At 36.4% G+C, this 13,651-nt stretch overlaps 1 protein-coding gene across 5 annotated transcripts in view; it reads right to left on the reverse strand.

Annotated features, from left to right (window-relative positions):
• The window catches only part of CACNA2D1 (calcium voltage-gated channel auxiliary subunit alpha2delta 1), a 428,163-nt gene that overhangs the window by 1,709 nt on the left and 412,803 nt on the right, over positions 1 to 13,651 (reverse strand). For 4 of the 5 annotated variants that reach the window (XM_086474480.1, XM_086474471.1, XM_086474465.1 and 1 more), the window contains 4 exons: positions 12,634 to 12,689; positions 12,360 to 12,489; positions 10,263 to 10,375; positions 7,148 to 7,230 (listed from right to left, as the gene is read on the reverse strand). In XM_086474480.1, the coding sequence (XP_086330606.1) occupies positions 7,148 to 7,230; positions 10,263 to 10,375; positions 12,360 to 12,489; positions 12,634 to 12,689 (382 nt within the window). Of the gene's footprint in view, positions 1 to 5,771; positions 5,861 to 7,147; positions 7,231 to 10,262; positions 10,376 to 12,359; positions 12,490 to 12,633; positions 12,690 to 13,651 lie in introns of all 5 variants that reach the window. The other variant, XM_086474456.1, reaches the window with a different exon arrangement.

A 13,651-nucleotide genomic window follows, 5' to 3' on the forward strand; every position in this document is an offset into this window, starting at 1 on the left:
GGTAGTACGTAAAGGATAATACAAAGTGTAATAGCATAAAGGTATTACAGGAAAAGCAAAATGTGATGGAATCCCCATGGGTAAGAAATTGCAAGGTCTAATAACAAAAATGTAATACTAGGATTGCACTGCTGACCAACTGATCAAAGTGACAATATCAATCATGAAATGTTATGTGAGATTAGAGAAGCCCCATATACAATGGATCGATGCCTAATCAAAAAGAGATGTAGGGATCACATTTTTGGATACGATAAAATGACTGCCTTTTGGAAGAAATCCTTAGTGGTGCACAGTGTCCTTTTCAAAATTATTAGCAGAGAACTGTTCCGTATAGCTCTAGTAGTGCCACAGACCACAATGCAATAAGATTCAGCATTGTTGTGTGAGAGATCACAAATCCAAAACAAAAGATATCAATTTCAAGAAAGGGAACTATGTGAAAATTACCAAAAGCAGCTAAAAAAACCCAAAACAACAAAAAAATCAACCCCCAAATGAAGAAAACAGGGAAAAAAAATAACCTTAAACAAAAAACAGAAAGCAGGGAAAAAATTAGAAGCCACATCTCAAAAAGCAAGTCCCTCACAAGGATCCAGAAGAATATTTAGAAACATTGCATTAGATATATCCAGGTAAAACGAATGACACAACTGGAATAACCAATCATTCACCCCCCACCTCCCTCCTCCCCCATAAACCCAACCCTGAAACAAATGAACCCCCCCGCCCAGCAAAAAAAAAAAATCCCCAAACCAAACCCAAAACAGCAAAGAAACACCCCTGCATGAATCAGGAGGGAAATTAAGTACACTGTCATAGGGCAAAGGTCAGGATTTAAGAAATCAAGTTTACTCAAATGGTCAAGAATACGAAAGCACATAAAACCGGCAGATTAGATATAAACAGGAAATTAGGAGGGCAGATACAGAATTTTTTATTCCTCCCTGCAAAGTATACTGAGAATGATAGTAGAAAGTTTTGAATAAATCAAAAACACGAAGCCAAATATGGAGTTAGGACAACTACTTGATAACAGAGGTGTAAAGAGGGAACTTGGAAATTACAGGGCATAGCAAAGGACTTCAATGAGTTCTTTGTCTCAGTTTTAAGTGGTGAAGACTTTAACGACATTCCCACCACACACAATGCATTCTGTAAAGCAGAGAGGTTAAAGGAATCAGAATCAGTTTGGAATAAATACACAGAAAATCAGATAAAGCAGACAAATTAGACTCAATACATCATCAGGAATTACAGCATTCACCAAGTTTCCCTTAGAAACTTGGATGTAAAAAAACACCCCAAACCCCAGCATTCAAGAAGAAAAAAAATTTGTTCTGTCCTAAAGCAAATAGCTCACGTTAGCTGCTGTTCTTTATCGATAGTAGCCATTTCCAAACATGTCTGTTAGCTTTATAATTTATTTCCATAATTTTGGCTTAGGCTTTTTTTTTAGTTGGTTGCACTCTACAAGTTCAAAATTCCTAAGGTTTCCGGTCAACAAGTAAGTCATAAGTGAACTCTGCTGCACCAGATTTGGAGTAGGATGCTAAGATCTGAAGATGAACTGAACTTCCAGTTTATTTAGTTTGGCTCTGTCACTTTTTGCATCTGCATTGTGTCTTGTCATGTAGCTTTATTTCTATTCAAAGCACCTAAAAATAACGCTGTTGCTTCTTCCTCACAGTGAGTACCATCAGAAAAGACATTATCAGTAAAGATTGCTTCTCACACGAATTCAACGAGCAGTACTCAGTGTTACCTCTTGGTATTTAAGATTCTTATCGCTGAAATTACTTAGAAGAGTCACCTTTGAAGAAATAGTCTAAAGTAAAGCATAAGGTTTAAAATTTTCCAACAGAGGGTAGATGTCTGGAAAGTATGACGTAAATTGAAGGTCTTAAACAAAATTGTAGGTAAGAGGAAGGGGAAAATATCATTATAGTGAAAATGGCGTCCCATACGGATACAGAGTAGACGGACCTTCACATACAGAATTATACAGTACTCAGCTTTCGAGTCACTTCTGCATTAGACCAAATATTGGGTAAACTGTGTTGATGAATTAATCCTACCACTGTCTGTACCTGAAAAAAACCTGCATTCTTTTGCACATTTCTGTTTGCTTTTTGAGATTTGGTTTTTTGTTTTTTTTTTTTTTTTGTGGTTTGTTTGGTTTTGTTTTTGTTTTTTTTTTTAACTACATCAGAATTTGTGGGCTCTGTTTTTACATTCAAGAGATATACTATGTAGTATTCCTATTGGACTGAAAAGAAGTATTTTAATATCTTTTACTCTCCCTAAGACTACACAGAGCAGTTTTTAAAGGATTCACAACTTCACAACAGTGGAGAATGTCTTAGAAGCCTCATGCAGAAGAGGTATCTTCTTACTATGAATGACAGATTTAAATTCTATTAGATAAAAGTATGCAAGGTTTATACACATATTTCAAGGTTGGTGAGATTTTAACCTCATACTGATCAAAGTCACATTGAATTTCCGAGGTTTGTAGACCAATTTACAGTGGTAAACCAGCAGTTCTGCCAAGAACAATTTCTAAATATTCTCTCTGGAATCAGTTATTCTTTTATGTCCTAAGCCAAGACAAAAATAGCAGTGGCAAAGAAGGTACAGTAAATCCTTTCTAAATTACTTTTTCCTCCCCAGCACATTGTGATTTTCTTGTGTGCTTTAACAGTTGTGAAAATTACAAGAAATATATATATAAAGAAAGGAGATAGTTTGATTACACGCTAATTTACAAAAATCAATAGTTTTATGGAAATGAGTGGGATCCCATCATTAATTTGGAACCAGATTGAGCAAAATATCAGTTTTGAATAGTCTTCAAAATGTCTTTTTTTGAAAACACTTCCCTATTTCTGAGCTTTAAGAAAACCTCTTAACTGTTTCCTGTAAACGTTATTTTTCAGATTGCTTATAAAATTTCTTATAGCAAATTACACAGTGTCACTTTATCTTATCTTTACCTCTGTCAGTGCAATTAGACACTGAACTATTTTTAAGCAGTTTCAGTGACATTTTCCAGCCCATTACACTAGTTATTACTACATTAGTCACATAGAAAACCTGAATAAATAACAGATCAGTAGGGGATGTCCTCTCTTTGTTGTCTTCAAAATAATATTCTGTATATTATTTCTCTTTGAAGAGAGAAAGAATTGGAACAGAAATTGTAAAGAATCCTCTTTGGCCAGTTTCATTTCATCAGAAGTGTATCAGAAATTTCTTGCATTAAGAAGTCACATGTCAAATTCCCTTGCATGCTTGAGGTAGAGAAGCATCAAATCCAAATGTCTTCTAATTCATGTCATGCCTCACTATGATAACTCTATAGAGGCTTATTTTACAACATCACACACTGTGAAAATTATTCAGCAATTGCAGAATGGAAATGAATGCTTTTATAAAACCATATATTCATTGTTAGGTATCAACCCCACATATTCATTGCTATATATCAATATTTTCTTAAAGGCAGTGCCAGTCCAAAATTTTTAAGTCACACATGGAAATATAAATACATATACGTACACGTTACTCCTTTAGAAGCACACTATAACTGTTTAATGTACTAAAACTTTGTCTGGAAACCTTAATCCTTTGTCAGAACTCATTGTGCTACACTGACTATAAAAAGGATGAAACAACAGTATCTGCCAAAAGATCTCCTGATCTGGTCTTTGATATCAACTGGTTGCCTCAAAGTTATACCTTTTATAGGCATATGTTTTAAAGGCTTCATATCGCATGGGGAACAACTTTGTTTTTTCTCAAAAGTCATTTCAAGTTCCAGTGCACGGTCTTTCACAAATTTTATGTCACCCTACTTTGTCTGGACTGCCACACAAAGCTGTCAAAGCTGTACAGCTACTCACACGTAGATCAGGGATACAGCCAGTCCCATCAAGGTGTATACAGCTGTCTGGGCTGCTGATCACCCTCAAAGCTCCCACTGACATCCCTGGGAGCTGATGAAAATAAGACATTCCCAGACAGGGCTAAAAACCTGTAGAGATCTTCTCTTTATTCTCAGCCAAGGCAAACAAAACCAGTGTGCATGCACAAAGTAAGAGCAAGCTATTAAAGATAAAGACTATTTTCTTATCCTTGATAAAAAAAACTACAACTGCCATTATTGAAGCTGATCAGCTGGTTTATATCTGTGTTGGCTTCAGTGATTTTAATAAAACTACACAGATTACTGTGTAGCGAGAACCCATTTCTAAAATCACAAATTTATTGAAAACTGGATGGATGAACAAAAATTACGTTTATAACTTTCTGCTGCCAGAAGTCTATCCACTAAAACGATATTTCATGGGTTTCCCAGTATTTTGATTTGACTTCTTTTGCAGAAAGACCATTTTGGACATAAAGAATTCAGCTCAAGGTGAGTCTCTGCTGCTTTATGTACATTGGACAGTAGTTTTTTAATTAAAACAAGGTTACTTGCAGAGCAAACTGCATGAGTAAGAACATGAGATGTTAATCTTCCAGATATTAATGTGAAATACCACTGGCTTGGGGGAAGGGACTTTCACCCTTCCTTACAACTTTCAGCCATGGCTGTGCAAGTTCCTAGGTTTGCTAGAAATCAGATCATTTAAATACAGAATAGAAAACTTCAAAATTACTCAAATACAGCTGTTAAACAGAACTTTAAGCTTTTGTTCCACTGATGTTTGAGTGATATTAATTGAACCTTCCCAAGAGTATAAAGAGAATATAAATTACTGAGAAAAGAAGTGTTCTAAATTGTTACAGTTTTCGATATTTTACTACTCTAACTCTGAAAAATGACCCTTAAGTTTCCATTTCTGCCTCTCAGTCGGCTTTACTTTGATAGATATGTTAGTATCTCCCTCTAGTGGTTTTCTGAATAATAATATTGATTAGAAACCCCTTCGTGTACAAAGTCATGAATTTTTATTCTCTTCAGATCAGCAGTTCTCTTGTATACATGTCACCAGCACAGCAGTGGACACTCTCACACCAGTAAATGTCTAAAATGTCGAGGCTTTCGTTATGAACCCCAGAGTCTGCATTAGGTCAACATGCAGGACTTCATGTATCCATGTATGGCATTAGCAGAAAAAACCCACCTTCTGCTGCAATTAGGCAATGAATACGTTTAGGTTGCAAAAAATTAAAAAGTAAAAGTATGATTTTACTGAATTCATAGTTTAACCAAATTGATGCACACCATTACCTTCCATCATTAACATTTGCCTTACTTCGAATGCAGTGAAAACTCCTTACTCTTCTCAATAGCAACATTTACTCTTACACAGAGCACTTATCCTTCCTGTCCCTAAGTACAGCTTTATTTTCACAGGTATTATAGTCTCTTCAAATTACTTCGTACCTTTGTTTGTCTCTGTGCAGAAAACTTTCTTCTTCTGTTTCATTTTAACAGGGACAAGGGAAAAACGTTTTGAAGGGAATGACACTGGCTCAGCTGGTACATGTGCAACCTCCAAGAGCCGACCACATAAACACAACAGGTTCCCGTGTCTTTGTATTTGCTATGGGAGAGGCCTTGTGTTCTATAATTGTGATTTATAAGGCTCCAGACAGGGTTTTTTCATATTTAATTTCCCTTAATAATGCAATAGTAATTTGCTCCAGATTGTTTCTTTTGGGACTCGCTTCATTCTGTTTTCTTTTGTACACTTAGTAAGTAAAAGTCTGCTAATTTTTTAAGCCAAGAACAAAACAAAAAATTAGAGAAAGTAACTGACCATCCACACCACATGAAAACTTGCAGAAAAATGAAGATAGGAGCGGACGTCATGGCAGAGGCACGACTCGTTGTGCATATAGGCTGATCCTATTAATAACGGGCAAAGTAGCAAGTAGAGGAAAGGAAAGAAAACACAGAAAAAAAGACATACAAGATGAGATATCATGCAGATTGCTGGCAGTTAGCAGTTAATGTGAAAGCATCCACCCAAGAGCAAGAGATTCACAGCAAATTTTGCAAATAAACTTAACCAAAACAATCCACTGTTACAAAACACATGACTTACACACTGATTAGCACATCAAGCTAGTGAGCAAGAGTTGTACTTTCACACACAACTGTATCAGGAGGATTTGGAATATTTACAACAGCCAAATAGCTTTTGGATAGTCTTTCACTTTTGTTAACATTTGTTGGCCAGTAAGAAGACTTTATTTTTTAAAAATAAAATGGTTACTATAAAAATGTATTTAATACCAACTGTCTATAAAATTTTTTAACACTACTGACATCTCAGTGCCTCTTTAAAGAAAAGCAGAGAATATACTGGAACAAAACTTGGTATATAGCAGGTATAGCCAACTAACTGCACAAGTTTTGGACAATCTTTCCTTTGCAGAAATGGCACGAGGGATTACAAATTAATTTTTCAAATATTTATTTTACAAAATGGCAGGTACTTCCTTCTCCAGTACTTTTTGTCTAGAAATTTATTCTGAACAATCTGAATTCAGCATATTCTCTTTCATACAGTATTTTGAAAGGTAAGACAGAGAGTATATTAAAAATAAAATATATATGTGGTACAGTTATAATTTTTCTCCTTCAAAACTGTAATGTATACAGTACAGGGAGTACTAAACAGCATAGTTTTGCTGATTTCAGTAAAGCAATGAACTTTTATACCTGTTAAGAATGTGACCTAAGGTCAATACACATTTGCAGAATTTCTAAAAGGAACAACATCCTAAACCAGATATAATGTTTTTAATAATTTAAGAACACCTGAAATAATACTTGGAATCATTAATGTAAAAATAATACTTCTAAGCCAAAATTATCATCTATTTGTGAAAGCCATAGAAGACCTGAATTTCACAGCACCATACAGACAATATCAGGTTTTTTTAGCGGGAATCATGTGTGAAAGTGCAATGATTTTAGGAAAGGCAGATAAGAAAGCAGCTGTTAATTTTATGTTAATCATGGGATACTTGAAATAGAGTGGCTATGGTCTAGAGTGAACAGTATGTTTAGTGATAGATAGATTACCAGGCACCAAGGTACATTTAAACATAGTTTTCACTGCGCTTCTAAAACAGCTCTACGATTGTTTTTACAGATAGGACTAAAGTCTTACAAGTTCAATGTTACCTGTTTGGCTTCGTCAAAACAGACGTCAGGACCCTTTCTGTACCTAGGTTGTTTGACCATTTCACAAGGATTTGGCCCTTCATCTGTTTCTTTGGTTAAGGAGCATGACTGTTTCCCGCGCATTGTACTTTACCAGGATTAACATTCTGTTTACACTTTCACAGGAGACAAGATTTATGCTAATTCAGATAGTGCTGAAATAAACATCAATAGTCACAGTTCCTTGTTTAAATTAAAGAAAATCAAACCAAACCAACCCTCCAGATAAATTGAAATCAAATACCCCTTTTTTTTTATACTGCTTTAATCAAGAAAATAAATATCCTGCACGATTTTTTTGGAACTGGTACTTCCAGAACTGTATACAAAATCAAAATAAAAGCTGAGGGATTTTTGAGATTTTTTGTGTGTTGTTTTTATTACCATTGCATAAATATTACAGAAAATACTTGATAAAGTAGTAAAATTTCAGTGGTGCTGATTGGTTATAGCATATGTTACTACTGAGTTATTCAGCTAAAATGAAGATACACAGTAAAAGCGAGGATGCCTGTTTGGAAAAGTAATGCTATCTATAGGCTGAAAATTGCAGTGAAAGCCTATATTATGTGTATACCTATATTGCCCCAAATATCATAGACAAGATCATCCCACTGTAGCCTTTGATAGTAAATGACAGAAAACATAGTCAGATCTCACCAGCATTTGAATGATGGAGACAGAGAAAATGCTTTCCAAAGGAACAGCGGAACAGCAGGATAGCAATGGGAGCAGTGACATGCTACTAATTAGCTAACTGTAACCGTGAGGCAATGCTTTAGATTACATCTCTGAAATCTGTAACTGCTGATATTTCAGTATAAACACTAAACTTCACATTTGCCACAGGGTAACAAGGGGGGACACAAGTAATTGCAGAACACTTGAAAGGCATGGATATGGTAAACAGCAAAACCATCTTCTGCTGAAACCTGCTTATATTACCATTCAGTATGTTAAGCTTTTTTTATTCCACTGTTGGTAGTACACACCTTAAAGCTAAGCTAGAGTGTTTTAAAAAGTTGAGTACCAAAACTTTACTTATCTTAGTGGCTCTAACTTGAAGCGATGCTATTCATGTGCTACTGTGGGGTACTACAGCAGCTCCATTGCAACAAGTGGAGATGCTCAATGGAAGAGAAGGCAAGAGGATGGGGAATTTATCTACATCTGTCTTCATTCACATAGTTTCAGACTCCCCTCCCCTTTTCCTCTGCTGGGGCCCAGCTGAAAAGGAGTCAAAATATTCTAAAAGACGATGTGCACAAGCAAAGCTGTACCAGCCAGAAGGAGGCAAAGTCTAATAACAACCATCTGAATCGCACCCAAAGGTCATTCTGTCTGCTTGTGTGATGTTATGCTACATCTGCATTTCACAATATACCTTAGTTATAGAAAAGAGAGAACAGCTTAATACCGCATAGTTGGAACAAAAATAAAATAGTTGATTTAGTCAATATAAGCCCACCCAGCTGCTCTGGCTGCCATCTGAGGTCATTTACTGCTTTCAGGAAGGATTGGGATCCACAGGGAAATGCAAGTCCTGTGCCCATTTCCTATCAAACCTGCTTCATTTTCTATAGTGAGTGCTGTCTATAAATTCAGACAGTGGCAACAGTTAATCTAGCTGTCATGGACTGGAGCCAATTAGAATATTAAGCTGTGTTTACATAGTTCTGTGATGACATGAATATTGCTTCCACCTCAATGTAACTTCCTTTTCAGCCCAAGCGTAGATGGAATTCCAGTTTTATTAATGTGGCAGTGAACGCATTGCTTGTGCCCAAGAAACACCGCCATCACTACCACATCTGCTTTTCTTGCAGGAATGGGAGAGGTTGTCTCAACTAACTTCCTGACATGGACAAAGGTGTTACTAATTGTTTTCCATATTCTGTCATAATAATCTGAGTTATGATTTGATTTACCATCTCTAGCATATATAGCAGAGAAAAATTGAGGTGAATTTCTCCTGGCCTAGAATATGTGTGTGTTGGTTTTATGTATGTCCATCATCATCTACAGGTATCTACTGGAGTGAATAGGCTAAAGGTGTAGAGATTGGCATGAAGGTGGTTGTAAGTTACACCAACCTTTCACATGCTTTTAATTTTAATGCATGTGTTGCGAGGTCTGTGCTTAGCATGTATGCCACCTATGTCTCTAGACAGCTCGGAAGAAATTCTGTGCTAGCAGATGGATAAACTCTAGCCTTTGATGGTTAAAGCAATTTCCACAAGAAGTAAGCACTTCTCATGGACACCGAGCACACGCTAAAGTGCCTCCATCACTTCAGCTCAGTGTTGCAGGCATCAGTGCAGCATCCCAGCTTGTCATGACCAAACACTCTTTATCTTATCTTGGTCTTGCCCTTTTTTGTTTTTTTTTTTTTTTTTTGAGATAGACATACCCTTGTCTTTTCTAAAGCCCAAACAAACCCAGGACCCTCAGGATCCCCTTGCCTGTCCTATGCTCCAGATGCCAACTACCTTTCACTGGACTTCCTCCAGTATGTCAGTGAGCTACTGGGGAGCCCCAAACTGTACACAGCACTCCAGATGTGGTCTCACCAGTGCTGAAGAGATGGGATGAATCAATTCTCCCAACCTGCTGACTACACTCTTCCTAACACAGCCCAGGATGTGACTGGCCATCTTTATTGCAAGGCACAGTGCCAACTGATAGATGTTCAACTTCTCGTCCATCATGATCCTCAAGTCCTTTTTTGCAAAGAGCTGTTTCTAGTCACTCTGCCTGCCCCCAGCCTGTCCAGCTGCATGTCATTTTTTCTGTCCTGGACCCAAGACTTTACATCTGCCTTTTGGAACTTCATTAAGTTCCTGTGAGCACATTTCTGTTTAGGGCCTCACAAATAACAGCTTTGCTCTCTACCTCAATGACTGCTGCTTCAGATGATTTGTGATATCATCCACAAATATCTGCTGCTTCAAGTACTCCAATGGCAACCATGCTACTAATATGTACATAAACAGGCCATTTTTTTTCCAAGTATATTGCAGTATATCATGGCCAAAAATCAATCCACACGGCTAAATAACGTGATTTTAAAGGATACCCGGCTTCTCTGCTTGCATCAGCGGCTTTGGGTCACAGGAGCGGCACAGCAGTTGGCTGTCACTAATAATGAACACTAGATTGGTGTTTGAAATCTTCTCTGCATGATAAAGTCTGGAAAAAAAAGCCAACAAAACCCTATGTTTAAATGAAGCAAGGAAATCCATATTTGAGAAGGACACACAGCATTGGAATAAAAGTAATCCAACTTCACAGATTCAGTCTGCCTGCTGCTGTTTATCTTTCCCATTAACAAAGAGCAAGAAACATTTATAAAAATATTTGTAATCTTTTCGACATTTCCATGGTTCCCCCTTTCAACTAGACTTATTAGTGGAAAAAATGGAAAAGAGCATAAAATGACTTTAATTGAGTTAATAGCTAGCTCTGTACTGCTACAACAGTAGCTGGACTGAGAAATAAAATCAGTTCAGCATCAATTCTTCCTCTGACAAGACTGAGAAAACCTCCAGCCACAAAACCAACCAACCAAAAAAACCCCTAACACATAAACCTGTCTGTAAGCAGGGTGAGAAAGAGATTTAGGGTACGTATGCTGTGTTTTGGATGTGTTTTGGGGGTATTTTTATGTACATAAAATTTCACAAAAGGCCTCTAAGTTAGCAGGGTCACTTTCAATTTATAAATAATTGAGTAGGCAGCATTATACCTTTAAGCTATAGATACTACATTTCGTTCCTTAGATACTAAAGTTAAGGATATTTCTGGATTTTTCGAGGATAATTTTCACGTACAATTTAAATTTACAGGAAAGGCAAACAGACCTTCAAAAAAGCAGAGAAAAAATGCTTAATATTCCTTAGTCATTAATAAAATATATTCTGTCTGTCAAAGATGGGTAAATTGAGGACAATCTAATAGGTTAATTGCTTTTAGTGGATTCTACATACATTTGCATACACATATAAAATAGCAAGCAAGTCTTTTCATATAGATTGTTAACACTCCATATAATCAGTTTTATTACTTAGGTGTGAATTGATTGGATTATTTCTGAAATTTCCCAGATGATGAGTTTGGACCACGGATTGGGTACAATAAGAGGAGAAAATACCTGTTAATTAAATAACTTACGTTGTGATTACATATCTGGTTGTTTTAGCCACCTTAAATTGTCTTTTCATAATCATTCCCATACTGTGGCACTATTTACTGTGGCACAACTGAAAACAAAATCAAAAACCACTACAAAAACCAAAACCAAAATGAAAAAACCCAGTTTAACGAGTTCTCTGCACAACCAGGTACCACACAAACACATACTAGCAACATGGAGCAGGAAGTACAGAAGTGGGAAAAAAAAATGCCTGCATGTTTTGACTCTGTTCACCATTCTCCAATGCATCTGTCTTTTATTCCTAGCTTGAAATATTGTCTTCAAGGAGTTCGAAATCTAACTGTTAATTTTAATTTCTAAGACATTTTCAGAAACTTCTAATGTGTGCAAACTTTCAACCCAGCAGGCTTTTGTATGAAACACAGAACTAGGTCCAAGTTGCCATGTTTCTGAAGTATCCATTTTTAACATAACATAAACATCATCTTGAATAGGCACTTGGAGCCTGAAGAGTAATTCTTTGAAGCACAAAACAAACCAGCATGGTTTGCTTAATAAGACCCACAGCTCTTAAATCATGAGCACTATGGACTAGAAGGTACATTTGAAGATAAGTTGCACAATCTTCTTGACCATCAAAAATTCCAATACATAACCAGATTAAAGAAAATTATCTCCTTCTGAATATTGTAGAACTCCTTTAAGTTCACGTAACAGAGTAAAAGAAAACAAATTGTAACGGAGATAGAAATACAATTTTCACGGAGCATGTACAGACTACAAAAAAAAATTTGACTAAAATATTTCTATAATTCTTTAATTATTCCAATTAAAATTCATTCTAACAAATACAAAGAGAATGCAATTTATCCAAAATATCCTAAAATATACTTCTCTGTCTTGCCTAGGTAAGCTTGGCGTAATTAATCGAAAACATTTTTTGTTCTTATAATAGTGTAATTAACTTTTGTAACACAAATCAATATGCAAAGGTCATTATTTATACTGAAGAAATTTTACCTGGAGCAGTTTATACAATCTACAATCCCACCAAAGGATTTATCATCATTTTCAAAGAAATACTGAGTTTGCTCAGTGATACAGCTTGTTTTAGGCAGGGCGGCACCGAAATCGTCATCTTCCATATCAGCTGACAGAAAGAAAAAAAATAAATAAATAAACAATGACATTTTTAACTCACAGACGCAACGGGGAGATCCAAATATGGCCCCCAGCCTAGATTCTTACCTTCTACTTCACTCAAAGCTGACTCTTTACCATTCTCTTGACTTACCTGCTTCAAGGAAACGTGGAAAAGTCAAGCTCAAAAACAGCTGCTGTAAGATAGACCTGAACATAGAAAGACAACATATATTTGTTGAAGGCTCTTTGTCTTCTTTGTATTTTAATGGATCCTTAAAAACTACTCAAATAAGAGTTCTTAACAACACAGTCACAACGGCTTATTATGCTTTTGACAGTTATTAAAGCTTTGTTTCTCCAAACCTTAGTTTGACTGGTTTTCTCTTCACACTTTCTCCCAGCTTTTCTTTCACACTAATCTTTTATTCCACTGTCAAGATTTGCTGCCATTTGTGCCCGTAACTCACATAATGGAAATGTTACCATGCTGTCCATGTCCTCCTTTTACACCTCTGCGGGAGGTGGAAAAGGCATGTTGGCATTCCTCTAACACTTAAACCAACCAGAACTCCTTTTGAACACACTCTGGGAAAACGCTCCTGAATTAGATACTTTACACTGATTAAGGTTCATTAAATTGCTGACAAGGAGATGAACAGAGGAGCATTACAAGTATACAACAAAAATCATTACTGTAGCAGTTGACTTTTAAAATTGTCTCTTTTCCTGCTCTTGAGATATGGAATATATTTTCCTCCTAGATGCTGATGAAACACTTAGGTTTAAAGAGCTCCATTTATTTCAAACTATTTTTTTTCACTCATGATCGTAATTTTCCTATTTTATTTACTAGAAGCAAGTATCAGCTTGCAACATACACAGCCCCCTTCCTCTCCACAGTTATAGTCCTTGACTCCCTGATTCTGCTTAAACCTTCCTAGGTTGTAGTTTCCTGTCATCAGGTTTTAGGTTTGCTGCTACCTACAAATATGACCTGATCTCTCCTCATCTCATTGTGTTCTAATGCCTGTTCTGTAGAGAGAAGGGACTGTGTATTTTTATTCAAACTCCAAGATTTTTTTCCTTTTCTCCTTATCCAGCGTGATCCACGTCTAAGGAAACTGAATCTGCCTGTCACCTTTCCAGTGCGGGCATTGCCTTGAAGGAGT

The sequence above is a fragment of the Leptosomus discolor genome, chromosome 1 (genome assembly GCF_034619465.1).
Source record: "Leptosomus discolor isolate bLepDis1 chromosome 1, bLepDis1.hap2, whole genome shotgun sequence".
In the NCBI taxonomy this organism is placed as follows: Eukaryota; Metazoa; Chordata; class Aves; order Leptosomiformes; family Leptosomidae; genus Leptosomus; species Leptosomus discolor.